Source organism: Anabrus simplex, chromosome 11, assembly GCF_040414725.1.
Source record: "Anabrus simplex isolate iqAnaSimp1 chromosome 11, ASM4041472v1, whole genome shotgun sequence".
NCBI lineage: Eukaryota > Metazoa > Arthropoda > Insecta > Orthoptera > Tettigoniidae > Anabrus > Anabrus simplex.
The window spans coordinates 15,197,201-15,221,391 of record NC_090275.1 but is presented as its reverse complement, the minus strand read 5'-3'; the positions used below and the strand labels follow the sequence as shown (position 1 = coordinate 15,221,391).

The window sequence follows — 24,191 nt, the reverse complement described above, 5'->3', positions numbered from 1 at the left end:
CCGAACTACCTCACGATATTATAAGAAGAATGTTGATTAGCTTAAGGGAACAATACACGTTCAGGTGACATTCATAAATGTTAACGAGAGATCTAGAATTTTTTGTTTCAATAAAAGTAGTTTTTCTTTCCGCCATTTTGGACCCGTCATTTTGAATTTTCAAAATAATATCTAATTCATAATTAGCGACGTTGAAAAACTTATATACCATTTTTTGTTTCAATTATTAATAGGAAAAGCACCCGAATACGCATATGCAATATTTTTGTTTCAATGAAACTATTTTTTATTTATGTCCGCCATTTTGAATTTTCAAAATAATAATAATAATAATAAAAAATTCATAATCAGCTTCCTTGAAAACCCTTCTATACTTTTTTGTTTCACTGAAACTAATTTTTTATTCATGTCCGCTTTTTTTCCGGAATTAGCCCACTGTGAAACTGAGGCCACAGCCCTCGAGAGTTGGCGCCTGTCTTTTAACGCTAGCAAAGAAAAAAAAAAGACGAACACCGCTCGAAAATGTTTTGTTGCCATGGTGACGATCCCAGTGATGCCACATTTTTAATAAATAATAATTGCCACGTGGCTTGGCATGCTCGTAGTCACTTTTGTGATGACATTTGGAGTGATATTATGTTAGCTTTGCTTTTATTGCTTTACGTGTTTGTTTTGTGAATACTATGTTTGCTATTAACTCACCCTTGTTAGTTAATCCGTGCCTAGCTGCGCCGTTTTTTAAAGTTTTATTCTCCAAGTGTACCATTAACATTCGGTGTTAAATTGTATATCAGTGTGGGAACTCTATTCTGTATTATATTTTTTTATAACTGGCTGATGGATGGATTTTTTCCCTGACTGAAATTCTTTGTATGTTGTACAATTGTTGATTTCTTGATGGCTTTGTTTTTGATGATGAGATCTCAATCATCTCATATGTATCGGCAGTGACGTATTATATATTAATATAATGACATTATTAGCTCGATCTTAGGAACGGGTCATAGTTTATTGAATTATCGTAGGCCAATATATTTTATTAAACACTCAGCCTGTATTAAAGAATGTTATGTTGCAAGGTTTCGTTACCAAGGCAACGCAGCGCTTGCCGTAGTTTCTGCTTTGGCCGCTCAAATGTCAAACTTCGACCTTAATCGGGATTTTTCCATCGGGGCCACGTACCAAGTACAATTTGTATATCCTCCATTTTCTAACACATATAATATATGATGAAATATGCGTTGCATATATCAGGAACGTGACTGAGTAATATCCGTAGTTCGTTTACATGCATTTTAATTTAATATTAATTTTTCTCAAAGAGTATAAGAGAGGAATTTGCTCTTACAGAGAAAGAGCTTGAATTCCTACCGGAGGAACGAATGCAATAAATGGCGTCTTGTTTTGTAACGTTGTAATATCGGGAATGCACATTTTAATTTTATCTTTTTTAGCTTATCTGCTATTGGTTTAATCTTTTAAGTAATTTAATACCCTAAATTCAACCTCATATTTCTGCCTTTCAATGTACGGTTTCAAACCTTCGACGTTATAGCCAATCGTTTAGTTTCTGAATTGTAAAACACCTAACCTATAAAACAGTGTGGCAAGCCGTAAATATGTCACTACAAGATATTGAGGCTCGGCGAAGTACTGCAGTCCAATTTTTTATGGAAGATGACTCAAATGATCAAAAGTCGTCGTACAATAAGGTAGATGTCACGATTTCAGTCTTGGTCATTTAAGGTTATATAGAGGGAGCAAATTAGCGCACGCAGCATAACCATTTTCGAAGAGTTAATGTAGTTACGTGAGCTAAGATTATATTTTTTGCTTCATTGTCATTTATTTCAATAATTCATTCTTTTGAACTTTTTTTAAAACATTTTCCCTATTCCCCTTTTGTACACAGAATTTTTAAAGTGATGGATTGGTGGATGATATTTATCGATCAATAGGGATAAAGAGAAGGTATAAGTTTCTCGAGACCACACATTGGTTAGTTCCCTGTTTATGTCAGTTGGTCACTTCCCTTGTTATAGGTTGTAGCACCTTGCTCTCTCTTATCCCATATTGGCACTCGATAAGTTAAACAAGCCATTTGAGATTTAAGAGAACAAACCTTTTCTGTTAATAGCCGACTTGTTTAAGTTGAAATCTTATAAAGAAGAAAAAAAAAAAATCGGTATTTGAATACTGAAAAAGCCTATTGAACAATAGAATTTGTCCTTCAAGAGCTCATCTATATAACATCTTTCCTAATTAATAAACTGTGAATTATCCTTATTACGAGTACTTTTAAACATTTACTTATCATTGTGTTTGAAAATATGAAGAATTTTAAGTAGGTATAGTAGATAGTGCATTGCTTGATGTATCATATTTATATAGCCTATATATGTTGATTGTAATTTGTTATAGATCGTAGAATGGTTGAATCAGGCTTCGGTGGCAGTGGAGAATAAGACTGACTATCTTCGTCGTGTTCAAGAGATAATAATTCACAAGGAAGAGAGCTTGCTAGATAACTTCCTTGATGAAGTCTTAGGCTTTCAAAATGATCGTAATACAGATGTTAGGAAATTCATCGTTGGCTTCATTGAGGAGGCATGGTGAGTATCAATTGATCAATAACCCCTGATCTGCATTTACTTAGGGCTATCTCCCATGTTGCACATTCCCTATCAGTTGTTTATCTAGTCTTTTCTTAAATTATTTCAAAGAAGTTGTGAGTTTATCAAGCATCTCCTTCAGTAAATTGTTCTAATCCCTAATTCCTCTTCCTATAAACAAATATTTGCCTCAATTAATCTTCTGAATTCCAATTGTATCTTCATATTATGATCTTTCCTATTCTTAAAAACTCCACTCAGGTGCACCTGTAAACTAATAACATTCCACGCTATCTTTCTGTGGACTTCTTGGGAAGTACTGCTTAGTTGAGCAGCTAGTCTCCTTACTCCCAAGTCTTCCTAGCCTAAAGTTTGCAATATTTTTGTAACTCTACTCCTTTGTTGGATTCCTAGTAGCTTTTTGATCAAGACTGAAAAGAATGTTAGAGTGAAAGGAACCGTTGAATAACTGAGGACTGACCAACTGATGAAGATCTATTGTGCTAATGTACCTGGTGACAGAGCCAGATGAAAGAGCACTGAATATAGAGGGGGGGGAAGGGAGTAGTTCCTGGCAAGGGTGAGTGCAGTTGTAAGTCGTATTTTGAACGAGAAATAATGAGAAAAATCTGTCCTGCCTCCGCTTTGTCCAGCACAAATCTCACATGGAGTGACTGGGATTTGAACCATGGTATCCAGCCAGCGGTGAGAAGCTGCCGCCTGAGCCACGGAGGCTTCTTTTTAAAAATTAAATTGACGTCAGTAAGTAAGAAATCCAAGAGAATTGAATGTCAGATTGGTGATACAAAGCTGGAACAGGCAGATAATTTCAAGTATTTATGATGTGTGGTCTCCCAGGATGGTAGTGTAGTACGAGAGATTGAATCGAGGTGCAGTAAAGCTATTGCAGTGAACTCGCAGTTGCAATCAACAGTATGCTTTAAGAAGGAAGTCAGCTCGTGGACAGTACTATCTTCACGTCGTTCTGTGTTCAGACCAACTTTGCTTTATGGAGGGGAAAGCTGGGTGGACTCGGGTTATTTTATTCGTAAGCTAGAAGTAACAGACATGAAAGTAGCGAGAATGATTGCTAGTACAAACAGGTGGGAATAATGACAGGAGGGTACTTGGAATGAGGAAATAAAGGCTAAGTTAGGAATGCACTCGATGGATGAAGCTGTACGCATAAACTGGCTTCGGTGGTGTGATCATGTGAGGCAAATGGAGGAGGTAACCTGAGAGAATAATGGACTCTTGTTATGGAGGGTAAGATGAGTAGAGGGGAGACCAAGATGATGATGGTTGGACTCAGTTTCTAATGATTAAAAGATAAGAGATATAGAACTAAACGAGGTCACAGAACTAGTTACTAATAGAGGAATGTGGCGGTGGTTAGTAAATTCACAGAGGCTTGCAGCCTAAACGCCAAAAGGTGTAACAGTCTATAATGAAGATGTATGTACTGCATGTATGCACATAATTTTTTTTTGTTAAAACACACACTATTTGTTTTAGTAAAATGTGCAAATTATTTATTATAATGCATAATGTTGGTGGGAGTGGTCCAATGGGCCGAAACATGTGCTAAATAGCCGTGCAGTGAGTTTTGCAATTTAAATTGTAAGTAAATATATTTGTGTTGACTAGGTGGATGAGGAAATTACCAATTTCTATACTATTGTAAATGACAATATAAAATTACACTGAAGTTTATTGTTTATAATCAGTCAGTCAGGTTATCAATTGACCTGTTGGGTTCGTTTCCTCCCTCTAGTGTTTGTCCTGTGTTCTTAGTCTTTTATTACCTGTATTCATCTTTATCTTTTCATCTCTTTTTTTTCCCTCTACTTATCTGCCTTTCTACTTATCTGCCTTTCTTCTTATCCTACACTTACTCCACATCAGAACTGCAGATCTGTCAAGATGGACTCTCAAAGAGTGTTGATGCCTGTCCTTCTGATGAAGCTGAAAAAACACGTTGGGGCCTGAGAAAAAATGGATGTATTAGGGTTGATGAGGAGAGAGTCATATCTGTTTTTAAGGACAGCTGTGTAACCGGGCTGAGTGGCTCAGGTGGTTAAGGCGTTGGCTTTCTGAGCCTATGTTGGCAGGTTCAATACTGGCTCAGTCCAGTGGTATTTGAAGGTGTTCAAATACATCAGCCCCATGTCAGGTACGTAAAAGAAATCCTGTGGGATAATATTCTGGGACCACGGCTTCTCTGAAAACCGTAAAAGTTGTTAGTGAGACATAAAACCAAAAACATTATTTTTATTATTATTATGGTAACATTGTTTGAAGATGTGGAGTTTATCCTTGCCCTTTTGTATTTTTGCATTTAGACAGTTCAGAACAATACTGTCGTAACTAGCATTTTTCATTTTTTACATGAAAGCGAAGTAAAGGCTTTCATACGCCAGAAATCATCCTTGAAACTTATGGCTGTCAGCGTTCTAGGCAATGCTAACAGCCATAAGTTTCCAGGGTGATTTCTGGCATTTATGGGAACTTTTAATTTGCTTCAATATAAAGTCTGAAAAATGCTAGTTGTTATACAGGGTGAACCAGAACTCCACCGACAAACTATCAGAGGTTGTTCATGGATACTTTCTTAGTGTATTGGTGTAAGGGACCTGTGGTGTCCGGTGGTTCGTTACATAGTGGCCAGATCGGTCACCAGACATGACACCAATGGACCTCTTCTGGGGGCTTGTGAAGAGCCTAGTTTACGAGATTCCAGTCAATATTTGCATGGACCTGGTCGCAGCCGTGGCAATATTACGCCAAACTTCTGGGATTCTTTAGTCAGTTAACATGTTAAATGTTAAAAGTGTTAAATGTTAACTGGTGACATCATCAACATGTTAAATGTTAAATACTGTTCCATTTGACATTGTGTCCACACTTAATAAACATGTTAAACTTGACTTCCTTTGTTTATATAGACGTAGTTCATCATATCAGTTTGTGGTAATACATTTAGGTGGCGTCTAGTATTATCAAACAAGGACAATGGACTCAGATGGAGAGGATTTGGCCTTTGTTATTGCCACTGTTGCTTCTTGTTATGATTTAGAAATGCAGTTTTATTAGGTACATTTCCTCCCGTCATCCTGCTCATTGCTTCAAAAGCAAACCACTTTGAAGTATAAACTTCGTCCGCTCCCGCTCCCGACTAAAGCTTTGCCTACTCTAATTTTCTGAGATCTATTTTCTAGAAATATAGCAACCCATTCAGTCACTCTTTTGTCTAGTCCAATTGCAGAGTAATGTCCTTGCTCCACTCCATTTCTGACTATAAATTTTAGTATAGTGCAGAGAGAACGACACACATGCACGTACTGTATTTGTAGCTTATAACAAAGAGAATGGGTGTTGTGGAGTGTTGTTACTATAAATCTACTTTACGAGAAGCATGTCGTTTAGGCTATCTGTTGGCATGGAAACAGCACGGAAGTTGCCGAAGTTGTGCCGACATCTCACGAACAACGAATTGACTTGACATATTTTCCACTTGGGGCGGAAAACATGCCAACATGAAGTGTTAACCTCAACATTCTGAGTTAACATGCAAACTCATGGACCATGGGTTCACTCTGTAGTATTGCTCTGAACTGTTGATTTATCCTCTTTCTGTTATTCCCTCTTCCTACTGTGACCTGTCATTGTTTTTATCCTAATATGTGTTTATATTCATTTTCCTATTTTTCTATGATTTGATTTGTTACTTTGTGATGATAAGTATAACATGTGCCTTTGTTTTCCAGCAAGAAAGATCCGGACATGTTGCCGCGAGTGGTCGCCAACCTGTCCATGCTGCTGCAGGACTCGTCGGTCCAGGTTCAGAAGAGAGTAATCCAGGCAGCCAGCCAAGTATACAGGTGTACTCTAGGCTGGCTAGCTAAAGCGAGAAGTGTGACCGAGGAGATGGAGGCCACATGGTCCATGATCGGCTCCATCAAAGCTCAGATTGTAAATTTGGTAGACAGCGATAATGACGGGTAAGGGAAAACATAACAAGGAATTGAAGGGATGCACGCAAAAACGAGCTAACCATCAAATTTGTGAAAATTGAGTTATATGCTGCCGCTCAATGATACAAACTACAGTTATTGATATGTGCTACCATCAGGGAATTATCCTTAAAGAAATACAGTACAAGGTTTCGAAGTTCTTGGAATATCTAAATCATCGTGATAGAATTAAAAAACCAGGCTGATTGTTAGTAAAAGTTTGCATAGATGGCGCCACTGTATCGGCAGGGTCATAAACACTACGGAATTTGGTAGTCCATGATACATGTCTGTTTTTGGTACGATGTTAATTCAAACTGGAATAAAAAATGCAGATATTATTTTCATTTTAATAATGCATTGCATAAGAAGAGTATTCTATCCAATAAATTAATTTAAATTTTTAAGTGTTTATACGGACATTTATTGTTTCTTATTGGCCATATTGTCAGGTTACAAACCAAATAAGGATGGCTTCTGCCTTTGTAGGTGATGATAATATGTCAACATAATCAGAGTTCTACCGACAAAAGTTACAGAAAATGTAAAAAGAATGCCAGAAACTGGGAAAGGGACAAGCAGAATAGGAAAAGGGTTAGCAGCGATTCTTTCATCACATACATAGGTGAACTGAGGGAAAAGAACAGCTTGGATGGAGACTGTAAATGTGCGTGAAAGTTAATACTCCCGCTGAAAAATGGTAATAGCATTTTGTGTTTTTCACGTTCTGGCCCAGTATTTTGTGTTCCATTCACCTCATGACTGAGCATGTTTTCTTGCGCTCCACAAAGAGGACTGACGAACTGTGACGTTCGGAGATCCGAGGTTTGAATCCCAGTGCTGACCGGCTATCCTGAGTGTGGTTTTATTCTGGCTTTTTGTACATTCCCTCCAGACAAATGCGTGGATAGTACCTTATTTCAAGTTCCCCGGCACCTTCCCCATGACGACAAACAACTAGCATTTAAGGAACCTTTCTTCAATGGGCTGGATTATGATTCAAGTGGCTACATCTGAACATAATTTGTCTCACTCCTGTTGTGATTATCAATAAAATGGCTGAAGTTGTTTGGTCACATTGAAAAAAAAGCTACTTTTTTGAGATGAAAACAGAAAATATGCTAATTTTATCCTCCAAAAAGTTATTTTTTCCATCTGTGAGAAAGTCTCTTTTTCTCCAATTTAAGGAAATGATGGTTAGCCCTTTTTTTGCGTGCATCCATTTAATTGGAAAAGTATGACAAAGTTACAATTAAAACTAGTTTATGGCCTATAATGTGCAATGCACTGGAGAATGACTGACAGATGTTAAGCATCTCCAATTAATGAATTGAGCATAAACCATTGAAAATATTAACATGTATTTTGTATCCATTACAGAATCCGTACCCAGTCTGTGAAGTTCCTGGAATGTATAGTATTAATGCAAACCTACCCTGAGAAGGACAGCATGAGAAGAGAGAATGATTTCTCATTAGAGGATGTTCCGTTGACCCTGAAGATTGCTCGGAGAAGAAAATTGGAGGAGGAAGCTCAGTAAGTATTATCAGGTTATCCTTCGGATTTGTTAAGTACAGTGCCTGTTCGTTGTTTAGTTGCTCCTACGAAGTAGTCAATGGGCTGAATTCTGCCTTGTTTGCCTTATTTCTGCATTGCCTATGGATATTACAGTATTTATACGCTGAAAGGTGGTATTAGAGTTTAAGTTAGAGAGAACGTGTAAAACATGAAAGGACTATGACAATCTCCACATCTTTATACACTGCCATCTTTAATTAAATTGGTTCTCTCTTCACCAATCCTATTTCTTCTACCCATCCATTTCTCTTCAGCCCCGACAAACTGCTTCCCCGCTTCAACACTCGTTGAGAGACCATCTCGACAGATCTGTTCTTAACAGAAAAAGTAAATCATAATGAATTGTATTGATTAATTAATCTTAAATAAAACTAAATATTTTTACAGCCAGACATTACTATTTATTACTTATTTATTATTAGGCATTCATGTTTCATGTCATTTAAAGGCTTCTTCTTCAGTGTGTATTTCCTTTAATGAACACCATAAATAACTATACAAATTAAATTATTTTATGATCCTAAACACCTAAATACAAGATAAAATTTACCACAGACTGCTGCAGTGTATTTCACATCATACTAGAAACTGCTCCGCAACGGAGTGAGGTTTAGAGAACGCAAGTTCCCTGGTGAAGGGGTAATCTGTCTGTGCGATGTCTTTCAGTTTTATTGATGGTATATTCTCTTTCAGCATGGTGTTTGACTTACTGCTTCAGTTCCATGGGTCTCAGCATATCAGCAGTGTCAACTTAATGACCTGTATGGGAACCATCACACTGATTGCCAAGATGAGGCCACAGTTCATGGGGAAAGTCATTGCAGCTTTAGAAACATTACACAGTAAGTATATGAACTCAATTTTTATCAGCCTCCCTTGAGAAATAACTGAAAAGAACTGAATTGTTTATAAAAGAGACACACTTCTCCAGAAAGGATTTTGATTTTAACACTTTTTAGCAGTATTTAAAATAGGTTTAGTATCTTTTGTGGTTTAAAATTTTTATTTCTATAATAATTTATATGCTATATGGCCTTCAGTTGTCTCCTGAAGAGAATCGATGAAGATACGGATCACTCTCAAGTGCAGCATCAAGAAGGCGAGAACCACAGTCTTCAAGCTGCAGCCACTCTTAAAGGCCGCAACCTGAATCTGGACCTCAGACTTAATGGCCCTTGCTATGTCTTTTTGGTCCTTTTTTACAGATCAAAATCATGGATACTGACAGAAGCTTCTCTGAAATGACTTGAGACATTCAAGTTGTGGTGCTATCGCCATTTGTCCCGTATCATCTGGTTAGATCAGATTCCAAACTAAAAGGTTTTGACACTATTGAAAAAGGAGTGGTGCATTATCAACACCATTAAGATCCGGAAATTCATCGACTTCTTGTTATGCGATGCGACACAACACCTTTATGAGTATGGCCTTCTCCATCTCATCCTCCAGGGAAAGATATGTGGAAGCCAGGGCCCAGGCAGAAGAAGGATTTCGTGGCTGGGAAACCTGTGTTGGCGGTTTGGCCATTTCTCAACAGCTACTTTAGATCAGCCATCAATAGGATGACGTAGCCAACAAGATTGCCAACTTCTGCTTATGGACATGGCACTTCCAGAAGGAGATGGCTACATGGCCTTTGGTCAACTCCTCAAGAGATTCTTTGGCAATTATGACCATAGTGTCCAGATTAAGCTATAAGTTTACATTACCATTCATTTTATTTACATTTTATGGCCTTCATTGGATCACTCTAGCCAAATTTTGTACAAATAATTTTTCCAGTTTCCTGTCAGCCCAGTACTTCTACATTTTCTCGGATGTTATCTTTCTTTCTTTCTTCATCGGAAGTCGCCCTTTCTATTCTCTGTTTGTTAATTCTAATATTATAATACCAACACTTACTTATGGATGCAAGACTTGAACTACTTCCTGAAGACAGAAATGTCTGCAGACATACATTGAAGAATACCTGGAGTGAAATGGAGTATGTACAGTAGAACCTCGATAATTCGAAATGAGTTAATTCAAAATCCCATGTAATTCGAAGAAGCTCTCGTTCCCGGAAACATGAGATACAGTTTTGCATGTTATTTAAATTGTGTAATTCGAAATACGGATAATTCGTAATTCGAAGTACATTGTCGGCCCCATTACCGAAATTCAGACTTTTAATTCGAAACTGCCTTTACATTTTAAAACAATAGTATGTTACAGAGTAATTTCAACTCGAAATTTATCTGCTTCATAATAGAACGCGTGTTCCGGAACGTGGAGGGGTAGCTTTCCGCACTTACACTCACTTCGGTGGGTCTACAGTGCGCTTCATGATTGCCATGTTGAATGAAATCGGAATTCTTTTGTATGCACCCTTTTAAGGAACGCCGTAATATCACGCAACAGGCAGTGTGCGGGAAAACAGAATGCGTGAACACTGGCGATGCCGACACTTGACGAAAAAGCGTGGCTCATATAATAAATTCGTAGGCACCGAACAATACTGTCGTTCAATTAAAAATAGGAGAGGATTTCCACCAATCAATACTTATTTATTGCATATATTAAACTACAGGACCGGTTTCAACCTCATATACAAGGTCATCTTCAGCTGAACCATACATACATATTTATATAATGAAGCTTTGATTAAGATTATGTTGTTAAAGGAATGCTATATGATGATGATGTACATTTAGTCACATACAAATGGGGCACGTCTTAGCGTGAACTGGCGTATATGTCATTCTGTACAATATTGCAACTGTATGTCTACAATATTATGTTGAAGGTCTTAAAATTAGTGTATAAAATATGTCTTTACTTAAACTAACTTATATATATATATATATATATGTACAAGATAAATACAATATATAAAAACACTTCATGCATATGAACATTCGTTCTTGCTTGTAGGTCAATACATCGACTAACTTCCGTATTTAAGTCTTATTTACAGTTGTACACTTCAGCTGCTATTCTTGGAGTTTGTAAAATTGCATGGGTAAAAAGTTTTGTCTTCCTGTGTATATGTGGGATAAAACACTTTCAAATTTAAAAAGGTGCCAAATGTATGGATGAAATTCAATTAAAATATGTTCAGCTCTGCTGTGTGTGTTGCCCTTTTTATTGGAACCATTTCATGTTGTCCTGTGGTGTCCGTAAATTTGGATGACATTGGGTTCAAAGTAGTGGCTCCTTTCCCATTTGTAGCTGTGCAATGATGTTATGTTTATCTGTGGAAGATAAGATTGAGTTATAAGTGATATTGTGTTGGAGGAATGTCTAAGGGTTATGTGTGTGAATTGGAATATGTACTTACTGTTGTTGGTGTAGCTGAGTTGTGTTTGACGTGCGAGCCTGTAATGTACTACTTCGTGTTCTTCTTGGGCTCATACTAGCTGCTGTGAGGGGGAGGGAAGGAGGGGTAGGGAGAGTTGTTGTTGTGGGGGTAGGGGTGGAGTTGGGTGTGTTGTTTGGTGTTTTTCTGTTGCGTGTCGTGTTCTGTTTATCGATTAACTTAAGGTAAGGGTTTCTTAGGGCGGGGATAACTGTATTGAAGATGATGTTAGTTTTTTCTGTGATTTCATTTATGTTGTAATTTGGATTGGTGTACTGATCTAGAGTGATGTAAAATTCTTCTGTTATGTTGTGCAGGGGGCCTTTGGGGTTTATGTTTAGGATTTGCATATCGTTATCGATGTTTGTAAAAATTAATTACCCATGCAATTTTACAAACTCCAAGAATAGCAGCTGAAGTGTACAACTGTAAATAAGACTTAAATACGGAAGTTAGTCGATGTATTGACCTACAAGCAAGAACGAATGTTCATATGCATGAAGTGTTTTTATATATTGTATTTATCTTGTATATATATATATATATATATATAAGTTAGTTTAAGTAAAGACATATTTTATACACTAATTTTAAGACCTTCAACATAATATTTTAGACATACAGTTGCAATATTGTACAGAATGACATATACGCCAGTTCACGCTAAGACGTGCCCCATTTGTATGTGACTAAATGTACATCATCATCATATAGCATTCCTTTAACAACACAATCTTAATCAAAGCTTCATTATATAAATATGTATGTATGGTTCAGCTGAAGATGACCTTGTATATGAGGTTGAAACCGGTCCTGTAGTTTAATATATGCAATAAATAAGTATTGATTGGTGGAAATCCTCTCCTATTTTTAATTGTGCAATTCGTCAATACGGAAATGAAGATTATAGATTACGATATCGTAGCCAACCAGGCAAAACGGAATGCATATAGATTTCGAAACTTAAAGATCAAACTAACGAATGCGATTAAGAGCATTGTTTTTCTGAAGGAATGTCTAAAAAATGACCTAGCACCTAAATTCTTGAGAAAATATAACAATAAACACAGGCACACCAAACAAACTCATAATGCGCAAAAAAGAACAAACAAAATCTGGCTGAAAGAAGAAATAAAGTTTTTATACCGTAAAAAACATCATCTTAACAATGAACTATACCGAATACATTTAAAGGCATCTAACGAGTTACCACATAGCTGTTGGGATGATTTTCAGCAGATTACGACAGAAAAAATCAGGAACTTAGCCACCAAAAAACAGAATACACTAAATAAGAAATTAGAAGCACTTAAACAACCATCCAAACCAAACCCAAAAACCGAAACTCCGAACACGAACTCTCCTACCTTTCCCAATGAAATCACTGAACACAAATTCCACCCACCCATAAAAAATCTCACAAATACGACTTTTAACAAAATGGAAACTATTATCTTGAGCAAGGGACCCAAGCACAATTGGGGTAACACATCAACTTTCCAGAACATTACAACTACTATCACCAAAATAGAGAACGCCATACAGAAAATCCCACATGAGCTACGAGACGAAGTCAGATATGATATTAAAAAAAGGCTCCCACAATATATCGACAAAATTCACAGTAACTCCCAAAATAATAAATCAACCAATAAAGTACACATAAACAAACTCAAAGATAAGATAAAACAGAATAATCTACTAATAATGAAAGCCGATAAGGGCAATACCACAGTTATTATCGACAAAGACCAATACATATTGAAAACCAAAGAATGTTTACAAGGTAACACTTTCCTCATCAAACGTAAAGATCCGACTAATAACACACAAAGGAACCTCAAAACCTTATTAAAAAATACACACTTTCTTTTAACAGAAATAGAATCCTCTAAACTTATAGTAATGAATCCTCAAATACCTACTGCTAAAGCTTATCCCAAAATACACAAAGAACATATTCCAATGAGACCTATTATTAACTACAGAGCAAGCCCAACCTATAAACTTTCGCAATTTATTCAACGATTTCTCAAAAAGCACTACGTATTCTTAGCTAATAAAACAGTACGGAACTCAATAGATTTTTGTAATAGGACAAAAGGATTAAAGATTGAACCATATCACAAACTCGCATCATTTGACATAATAAACATGTACCCGAACATTCCCACAAAACGAACAATAGAAATCATTGAATCTAACCTAAAAAGTCATAGCAATCTGAGCACTTTGGAAATAGAAAAGTTCATTAAATTACTTAATTTTGCCATTAGTAACAACTACTTTAAATTTCATTATACTATCTATCAGCAACAGGGTTTACCGATGGGATCTCATGCTTCTGGTATAATCGCCGAAATTTACATAGACTATTTAGAGCACACATTCATTAACAAAATAGACCATATATATTTTGGTGTAGATTTGTTGATGACATCTTTATCATCCTCGACAATAGGTCCACAAATGAAACTGATATATTAGATAAACTCAATACAATAGATTCCCATATAAAATTTACCATGGAATCGGAAAACAATCACAAACTGAACTACCTGGACATAACGACAACTAGACATGATGACCACCTTTCTTACAGAATATATAGAAAACCCACGCATACCTCAAATACATTTAAAATGGATTCCGTTCACCCCAACATACACAAAAGAGCAGCCTACTATAGCATGATACACAGAGCATTCAATATACCGTTAACAAAAGAAGATCTAAACAAAGAATTACAATTAATTCATGACATAGCTAAAAACAATGGATTCAAGAAAGAAATGGTTAACATAATCATTCACAAAATAAAATCCCAACCCAAAACCAAACTAACAAAAGTAAACGAATCCAAGAAAGATTATGCACTATTCACTTTCAATAATGTACACATATACCCCATAACTAACATTTTTAAAAAACATAACCTAAGAACAGAACTACACACAATAGTACCAACATCATACACAACATCAGAACAATCAACAGCAACAACAAATACAACCACTCAGGGGTATACCGTATCAAATGTAATAACTGCGAGACAAGCTATATCGGACGTACCGGTAGAAACTTCCTAACCTGATATAACGAACACATAAACGCGGTGAAACACAATCATTTTTCCTCAATAGGACAACATGTCACAGACTATAAACATAGTTTTACAAACATCGATAACGATATGCAAATCCTAAACATAAACCCCAAAGGCCCCCTGCTCAACATAACAGAAGAATTTTACATCACTCTATAGATCAGTACACCAATCCAAATTACAACATAAATGAAATCACAGAAAAAACTAACATCATCTTCAATACAGTTATCCCCGCCCTAAGAAACCCTTACCTTAAGTTAATCGATAAACAGAACACGACACGCAACAGAAAAACACCAAACAACACACCCAGCTCCACCCCTACCCCCACAACAACAACTCTCCCTACCCCTCCTTCCCTTCCCCTCACAGCAGCTAGTAAAAAAAAAAAAACTCGTGTCCTCATCCTGAGGTGGTGCAGCTCTTTTCAGGCACACCCCCATTGGAGGTGAGCTGCATGTACCATTTCAACCACATACCAGCCCTCCTGCCATTCTTAAATTTCTGGCAGTACCGGGAATCGAACCCGGGCCCCCGAGGACGGTAGCTAATAACACTAACCGTTACGCTACGGCGGCGGACACAGCAGCTAGTATGAGCCCAAGAAGAACACGAAGTAGTACATTACAGGCTCGCACGTCAAACACAACTCAGCTACACCAACAACAGTAAGTACATATTCCAATTCACACACATAACCCTTAGACATTCCTCCAACACAATATCACTTATAACTCAATCTTATCTTCCACAGATAAACATAACATCATTGCACAGCTACAAATGGGAAAGGAGCCACTACTTTGAACCCAATGTCATCCAAATTTACGGACGTCACAGGGCAACATGAATTGGTTCCATTAAAAAGGGCAACACACACAGCAGAGCTGAACATATTTTAATTGAATTTCATCCATACATTTGGCACCTTTTTAAAATTGAAAGTGTTTTATCCCACATATACACAGGAAGACAAAACTTTTTACCCATGCAATTTTACAAACTCCAAGAATAGGAGCTGAAGTGTACAACTGTAAATAAGACTTAAATATGGAAGTTAGTCGATGTATTGACCAACAAGCAAGAACGAATGTTCATATGCATGAAGTGTTTTTATATATTGTATTTATCTTGTACATATATATATATATATATATATTAGTTTAAGTAAAGACATATTTTATACATTAATTTTAAGACCTTCAACATAATATTTTAGACATACAGTTGCAATATTGTACAGAATGACATATACGCCAGTTCACGCTAAGACGTGCCCCATTTGTATGTGACTAAATGTACATCATCATCATATAGCATTCCTTTAACAACACAATCTTAATCAAAGCTTCATTATATAAATATGTATGTATGGTTCAGCTGAAGATGACCTTGTATATGAGGTTGAAACCGGTCCTGTAGTTTAATATATGCAATAAATAAGTATTGATTGGTGGAAATCCTCTTCTATTTTTAATTGTGCAATTCGTCAATACGGAAATGAAGATTATAGATTACAATACTGTCGTTGCCGATGAAACTGCATTGCTTTATTTTAGTGCGAGCCCAAACGGTCTTATGGTTTTAAAGGAGAAAGTGCCAGCCGGAGAATCGTACAAGGGTCGGGGATGGGGGTCATTGTAGTGCGTTGCAATTGCAATGCACGTGGAAGCGAGAAACTTTAGCCCCTCGTCATAGAAAAGTTCGATAAGCTACAATGTTTTAAGGGCGTCGGGCACTTTCCATCCCAGTACAAAGCATCTAAAAATGCAAACAGTACAGATATCCAAAAAATAATGCATTTGCACAGGGGAACCAGCATAATTTATCCTTGTCTTTGAATTGTGTGATTTTTTTTTTTCGTTGCGTGAGGTTATGTTCGTCATTGATTTATCCAAGTGCATTATTTGAACATTGTAAATGCACCTTGTTGGATACATTTCGGAAATAGTTTTTCCATGGCATTGGAAAGGTTTACACTGTGAATCGAGGTGATTGCATGTATTAATGGGTCTTAGAATACTTTGTGACACAGCAAGTGTTTACATTTCTGAAGTACGAGAGAAGTGCCATGGCAGGAAATCGTACAAGGATAGTCATAGGAAAGTTTGATTTTAAGGGCATCGGGTACTTTCTGCGTAAATACAAGGCATCTAAAATGCATACAGTATAGTACTCCAATGAATAAAGCACTTGAACATGGGAGCCAGCATAGATTTCTCCTCGTCTTTGAATCGTGCTTTTTTTTTTTTTTTCTTTCTTTCTTTCTTTCATTGCGTGAGGTTATATTTGCCAGTGAGAAATGCAAGTGCATTATTTGAATACCGTAAATGCACATTTTTGGATAAATTTTGGAAATATTTCTTTTTTCATGGCATTTGAAAGGTATAAACTGTGAATGAAGGTTAACTGCATGCAGTAACGGGCCTTAGAATATTTCGTAACGCGGCAAGGGTTGGTACTTCTGAATTGCGAATTGGCGGTTAATTCAAAATCACATAATTCAAAGTCCGATTTTTGAGTCCCAACGACTTCGAATTAACGAGGTTTTACTGTAATAGGATAAACACTATGACATGTCAGCATTAGAATAGGGGCAGTAGAAAAGAATACTGAGATGAACATGAAAGCACTAAAAGGCGGGAGGAAGGGGGCGACGATGGCCCAGGTGGACACACATGTATTGGCTTTGTCTTTTTTTTTTTTGCCAGCGAGAAAGCAGATTCCTTTATGCAATATAGTTGTACTCTTCTTCTATGTGTCTGTACCTCAGATAAATTATCTTTCTCTATTTTTATTTTATCCTATAGGATATGTAATACTGTTAAACGGATTTATTGTCCTAAATGAATACCTAGTCCTAAGGAAGTTGTTTTGTTTCCTTTACAGCCAATCTTCCTCCCACTCTGTCCAAGTCACAAGTGAGTTCAGTTCGTAAACACCTCAAGATGCAGCTGCTGAATCTTCTCAAGTTGCCGTCGTCTGTGGACTACCACAACAACATTACCACTCTGTTGACAGATCTGGGGGCAACTTACCAAGAGGTTAGTGCATTAGATGGTCCAGAATACTTAAAATTACTGGAGCAGAATATTAAGATATTAATATTGAATTTAGTATAAATAAAAGACATTTGTTGTTGCTGTAATGCAATATTCATAAGAAAGAACACCCATAACATATAGGACAAGTGTAAAACAGGTGAATTTCTGAGGGTTGTTGCTTTCATGCCCAGATCCACTACTAGAATGTGTTTTAATCTGTGTATCGGTTCAGTTATTACATAAAAACTGTTCAAAACTGACTACTGTTGGATTTTTGTTATGGACACTCGAGTTTAGGCTTTAAACTAACGAACCGATAGACTTATAGCAAAATGAGTTATACCAATATTTTCCTTGTTTAATTCTGCATTAGAGCATATAAGACAAATTGTTTTTGAAGTTCATTAATTATTTTTATTTGTGGTTGTAGTAAATATATTGTTCGGATTTTTGGCTTCTTTTCTAGGAACCGCTCACTTTAAAATATATACATAGAAAACTACTTATCTGATTGTAATCAAACTTTTATATGTTATTGTCACATGTATTCGTAGTGTAATACTCAAGTTACAATGTTTCTCAACCACCCCAAAGAAAGTTCTTACCATTTTTCTACAGCAACTTTTTCTCAGCCCAGGATAAATGTAGAACAAGAAACTTGGGCTTGTTTTAAAGAACTCAATCATGGTTATCATTATTATTTATGGTTATCAAAAACTACAACCAATGTAACCATTAAGAGTGTTACTGAATTTATGAAAAGTAATATTGATGGGTAGTTGTGCATGTGCTGGACCGTGTGGTTAACAGCAGACAAGGTGATGAAATCGGTTACACCGTTGAAAAAAAACTGTAACTTGAGCACTACACTACGAATACATGCAGCGGTAATATAACTAAATATTGTCCGGTTTGGTAGATCCCATATTCATGCAAAAAAAAAAAAAAAAAAAAGAGAGAGAGAGAGAGAGAGTTGCTATCACTTATGCCTCAACCATCATATTATGTATAAAGCCGCGTATACACTTGAGCATTCGCCCCGAATGAGCATGCGTTTACCCAGTTTTGCTCAGATGAGTACAGGGCGAACCGAATGGATCCGCATGCCTCAGCCCGATCCGAATGTTGTCGGTAACTCAAAGTGAGCACGTGCTCTGTTCGTGCTCATTGTGGACGGTTGTTGATGAGTGGGGTAGCCCGAACAGTATGAGCCGACTGCTTCCGCTATCGCTATGCATATGCGATCTCGCTCATGCAAGTGAAGTAAAGGAAGAGTGTGAAAGATAATTTGAAGTTGAAATGGAGTTGTCCCAGGATAATTGTCTTATCTTACTGGGGTACTACCACAAGTATTCCGTTCTGTGGAACCCCAAGGACGAGTTCTATTACAATTCCTTAAAAAAGGACAATGCTTGGAGTGAAATAGCTGCCCTCGTGCGAATTCCAAAAGATGAGCGCCGCAAGAAAATTGAAAGCCTCAAGGGTTCCTACCGGAGGGAAAAGGCAAGAATGAAAAGAAACAACATGACTGGATCGGGTAAGTACTGCAGCGTTTCTTTGTTCTTGTAGCTGTGTTAAACAGAATAAATAATAAAAACTAAACTACCTGAACTTTTGAGATCGGCATTTCCTTCATCACATAATATTGTTTCAGGACAGGACGAAGCTTACAAATCCAAATGGTTTGCGTTCAGTGCGATGATGTTCCTTGACGAGAAAACTGAACCACATGGAACACTGAGCGTAAGTTTTGAAAATTATCCTTAATTTACATTTTAAACGTGGCTCACAAGTGTTCAATTTTACAAATAAAGTAAATGAGGAAGTTATTGCAACAGAAGAAATTAATATTTTATACCCTTTATTTACAACAATACGTACACACCCTTGATTTAGAACAAGAAGTACACTATGCTGACGTAGTACTTTCACAGTGACAAATAGGAAACGGCCATTATGAACGGCTATCAATACACATCAGGCATATTTTTCTTGCCAGCTAACACATCCATATGAACAAAAATATTCTGCCAAATGCTGTCTTATTTGTTCTGCGCTCGCTTTTCTTTTGTGTGGCAATGTTTTAATGGGTAGAAGTGAACACTGATTCTCTGACACATCATTTCTCCAATCTCCAGGCTTTCTCCTTCAGCCGGGCTGAGTGGCTCAGACGGTTAAGGCGCTGGCCTTCTAACCCCAACTTGGCAGGTTCGATCCTGGCTCAGTCCGGTGGTATTTGAAGGTGCTCAAATACGACAGCCCCGTGTCGGTAGATTTACTGGCACGTAAAAGAACTCCTGCGGGACTAAATTCCGGCACCTCAGCGTCTCCGAAGACCTTAAAAAGTAGTTAGTGGGACGTAAAGCAAATAACATTATTAACATGAATTTCTCCTTCTATTTCACTATCGAAACTTGCAGGGGGCGTATAATAATTTCTTGAATGAGCACTTTTTTAAATTATGTAGACAAACTGTCGCTAATACAATGATCTGAGCTTTCTCAGGTTCTACAAGCAAAGGTTTCCGTACAAGGTGAAACACGTTTGATAATATCCCAAAACAATTTTCCACTACTCTACGCGCTCTACTTAATCTATAATTAAAAATTCTCTTTAATGATCCCTTTGGGTGAATCCCGGAATATGGCTTCAATAAATTATCATTTAAGGAGAAGGCTGAATCTGCCAAGAAAAAGTAAGGAAGATTTATATTTAAATCTTCAAATGTGGATGGCTTTGGAAGATTTAGATCACCATTTTCTATTTTCTTATAAATGTCACAATTTCTTAAAACACCTCCGTCTGAAATTCTGCCTTGACAACCAACGTTGACGCACAGAAAATTGTAGTCAGCATCCACCAAAGCAAGCAACACGATACTGAATTGAGAATTGTAGTTGTAAAAGTCACTCCCACTTTTAATTGGTGCTTGTAATGTTACATGTTTCCCGTCAAGTGCTCCCACGCAATGCAGGAAATTCCAAACTTGGTTGAATCCTTGAGAAACGGTTAACCATTCTTCGGTGGTAGACGGCAGCTGAAACAAAAACCTTCCAAGGTTATTGTAATATATATATATAAAGTCCTTATACAATTGTTAAACATTTTTATAGTTATAAATTGAATAAACCCTGTATAAGCATTGCATATTTTTCTTACTAATAAATGTGGTATATTGTATTACTGTACTGCAGAACACTAGAAATATACATTCCCTTGATTAATCCACTCTCACACATCAAGCGAATGACTAGGTCATCGGCTGGTATGGTATGGGATGGGTTGTATGAATAGTACCAGTTGTACTGATCCCTTTGACAAAGCCACATTGGTTTATAGAAATTCGTACAATGTTGCGTAGGCAATGATGAAGAATAAGTTCAAAAATCTTCATCGTCAGACATAATAAATGTATTGGTCGGTAGATGACGCTTTCGCCCAAATCACCTTTGCCTTTCCAAATAGGGACTGAAGTGCTGATCAACCAAACTGCAGGTTATCTGTACCGGTATACAAATCTGAATGTTATCGGCTGAAATAGATGCATATCGACTTATGTACAGAATTTCAAGCTGTTTCAAGTTAACAGAAATAACGTTAAAAAGTAATTGATAATGTAGAGTTTGAGGGATGTTCCACCATTCAACACATTGCAACAATTTATTAAATTATAAATAAGAAGACCGATTTCGACTCCCATGGAGTCATCATCAGTTCTTGGTGATAATTAAATTAAGGGGAATCTGATAACAATTGTCATAACAAAAAATCCATGCACCTATAGGTGGTTGCATGGAAATACATCATTGAGTTGATAGATATTACCTTGAAATGCAACATACACTTGGCAAGGAGAACTTGGAGCTTAGAAAGTTCCCAGTTCTGGCTCTAACAGTCTTATGTTCATAGAACACGGAACACTGGAATTACATGTACTGGATTGAAAATAATTACAAAACACAATTAGGACACTTATAATGGTGTGGAAAACTTGGCTCTCTAAGAGCATTCTTGGATTTGACAGTCCTGTTTCTGTCTGAAAAAGATTGGATGAAATACACACCATGAAGCAAAATGTATTAAAGACATAGATCTAGTCTAAACTGTCGCACGTTCATGTACACGGAGCACTGGGAACACTTGTATTGTTTGATAACACACTTGTTCTAATGAAAACACTTATAACCATATGAATATTGGTGTTACTAGAACGTTTATGGGTTTGACTGTCCTGCTTCCCCTGATTAAAGTAGTGAAATAAATATACATTGAATGTTAAAGATAAACTACTTGGTATTTAAAGTTCTGGTTCTTGGTTTCAAAAATTGTCATGTGTTCGTGGAACACAGAATATAACTGCTGGTTCTGCTTCTGTCTACTGGAAACTAATATATTAACGCTGTTGAAATTAATTGATTGAAAGTTTATACACTAACGTGAAACACTTGGTACTTTAATATTTTTGGATCTGAGTAAAATATCGTATGTTTACACAACTTGGCATCGACTTGTCGAGCGGTCTTGTCGCAATCAAGCAGAATATGTGAACCTAAAAAAAAAAAAAAAAAAAGACGACTTGTTGACTATTACAACCACACATGAACTTATTAGTAGAATTAAGCTGGTTGAAGAGCTGGGGGAAGATCCTTCAATATGGAATACTTGCTATTGTAGTTGTAACTGTCGTCGCTATTGTTGTAGTATGGTGATGGTATGGCCTTGGCTTATGGAAGCGTGCATTGAAGGTGTCTGAGGAAAAAGAGAAAGAATGACAAACTGTTGTGTGTGTGTGTTCGAGTTAAAATGAAAGGTTGTTTTTATTAATTTACTCACTCCGTATCCGCTCGTGCTGACCAGCCGTTTGAAGATTGGATTACGATCTGTTCAACTGTGCTTGTGTGTGTGTGCACGCGCGTGTGTGGTGCTATTGTCGGTTGGGAGAGGGGGGGAGGGGAAGGTGTGGCTTGCTTTGGATTGGTTGAGGTGTGGAATGGGGTGTGTGATAGAGGGGGTGGGGGTAGGGGGAAGTGCTTTGTTGTAGAGCCGTTCTGTCTACATAAGTCTATATGATGAGGGGGTGAATGACCTCGTAAAGAATGTTTGTTTTTTCGGTGGATTCGTTCAGATTATGATCAAAATTAACTTGTTGGTCTAATGATACGTAAAATATTTCTTTGATAATGAGTAGGGGTCCCTTTTCCATGGTTTCAATAATTTGCATGTCTTTATCTATGTCGGAGAATTTGATTGGATTCGTACATGTGTAGACCCATGGCTGAATGTCTGTTATGTTTAACTGCATTAATGTGTTCGGTGTATCTGGTGTTAAAGTTCCGTCCTGTCTGTCCGATGTAGCTTGCTGTACGTTTGGCACTGTAATCTGTAGATGCCTGATTTGCGAAATTTGTCAGATTTATTCATGGTCTCTGGATTGTGGAAATGAGAACGATTGTTGTTGGTTGTTTTGAGTGCTTTTTTTACCCAGTGTTTCTGAAATAGGTTTGTTATTTGGTAAATTGTATCATTGTTGAAAGTAAAAACTGAAAAGCTGTCTTTTTGTTTCTTTTCTTTGATAAGAGTAGATTTAGGTTTGTTTTGGATTTTAGAAATAAAGAGCGATTGTTCTGATGGTGTCTAGTTCCCTTTTTAGGTTGGAGTGAGTTAATGGAATATTAAAAGCCCTGTGGATTAAGCTATAGTAGGCTGCTATTTTGTGGGAGCTAGGGTGGATTGAGTGGTGTTTTATAGTGTTGATAGTTTGTGTAGGTTTCCTGTAAATGTCGTAAGTGAGTAAGTGTTCATTTCTTGTGACTGTTAAGTCTAGAAAATTTAGAGAACGGTTGGACTCTGTTTCCGTTGTGAATTGTATATGGGGATTCAGTTTGTTTAACTCTTCAAGAATGGTTAGGCTGTTGGTGTGTCTGCCATCTATAATTGTCAAGGTGTCATTGACAAACCTGGTCCAGAAAAAAATGTGTTTCATTTTGCTGATGTGTGTATGTTCTAGGTGGTCTAGGTAAATGTCAGCCATGATGCCTGATGTGGGTGATCCCATTGGAAGGCCATTTTGTTGATATATTATTCCATTAAAAATGAAAAAGTTATTGTTAAAAGTAAACTTAACCAGACTGATGAATTCTTCTATTTCAAGTTTACTCAGTTTACTCATTTGAATGAGTGTGTTATCAAACAATACAAGTGTTCTCAGTGTTCCGTGTACATGAACGTGCGACAGTTTAGACTAGATCTATGTCTTTAATACATTTTGCTTCATGGTGTGTATTTCATCCAATCTTTTTCAGACAAATCCAAGAATGCTCTTAGAGAGCCAAGTTTTCCACACCATTATAAGTGTCCTTATTGTGTTTTGTAATTATTTTCAATCCAGTACATGTAATTCCAGTGTTCCGTGTTCTATGAACACAAGACTGTTAGAGCCAGAACTGGGAACTTTCTAAGCTCCAAGTTCACCTTGCCAAGTGTATGTTGCATTTCAAG

At 36.9% G+C, this 24,191-nt stretch overlaps 1 protein-coding gene across 2 annotated transcripts in view; it reads left to right on the top strand.

Annotated features, from left to right (window-relative positions):
* The first annotated feature begins 1,407 nt into the window (after window positions 1-1,407).
* Window positions 1,408-24,191, top strand: part of Sym (symplekin) — a 91,531-nt gene continuing 68,747 nt past the window's right edge. Inside the window, exons 1-6 of one of the 2 annotated variants that reach the window (XM_067155734.2) lie at window positions 1,408-1,712; window positions 2,422-2,612; window positions 6,380-6,613; window positions 8,006-8,161; window positions 8,897-9,045; window positions 17,539-17,693. In XM_067155734.2, the coding sequence (XP_067011835.1) occupies window positions 1,620-1,712; window positions 2,422-2,612; window positions 6,380-6,613; window positions 8,006-8,161; window positions 8,897-9,045; window positions 17,539-17,693 (978 nt within the window). In that variant the 5' untranslated portion in view covers window positions 1,408-1,619. The remainder of the gene's footprint in view (window positions 1,713-2,421; window positions 2,613-6,379; window positions 6,614-8,005; window positions 8,162-8,896; window positions 9,046-17,538; window positions 17,694-24,191) is intronic. The other variant, XM_068229575.1, reaches the window with a different exon arrangement.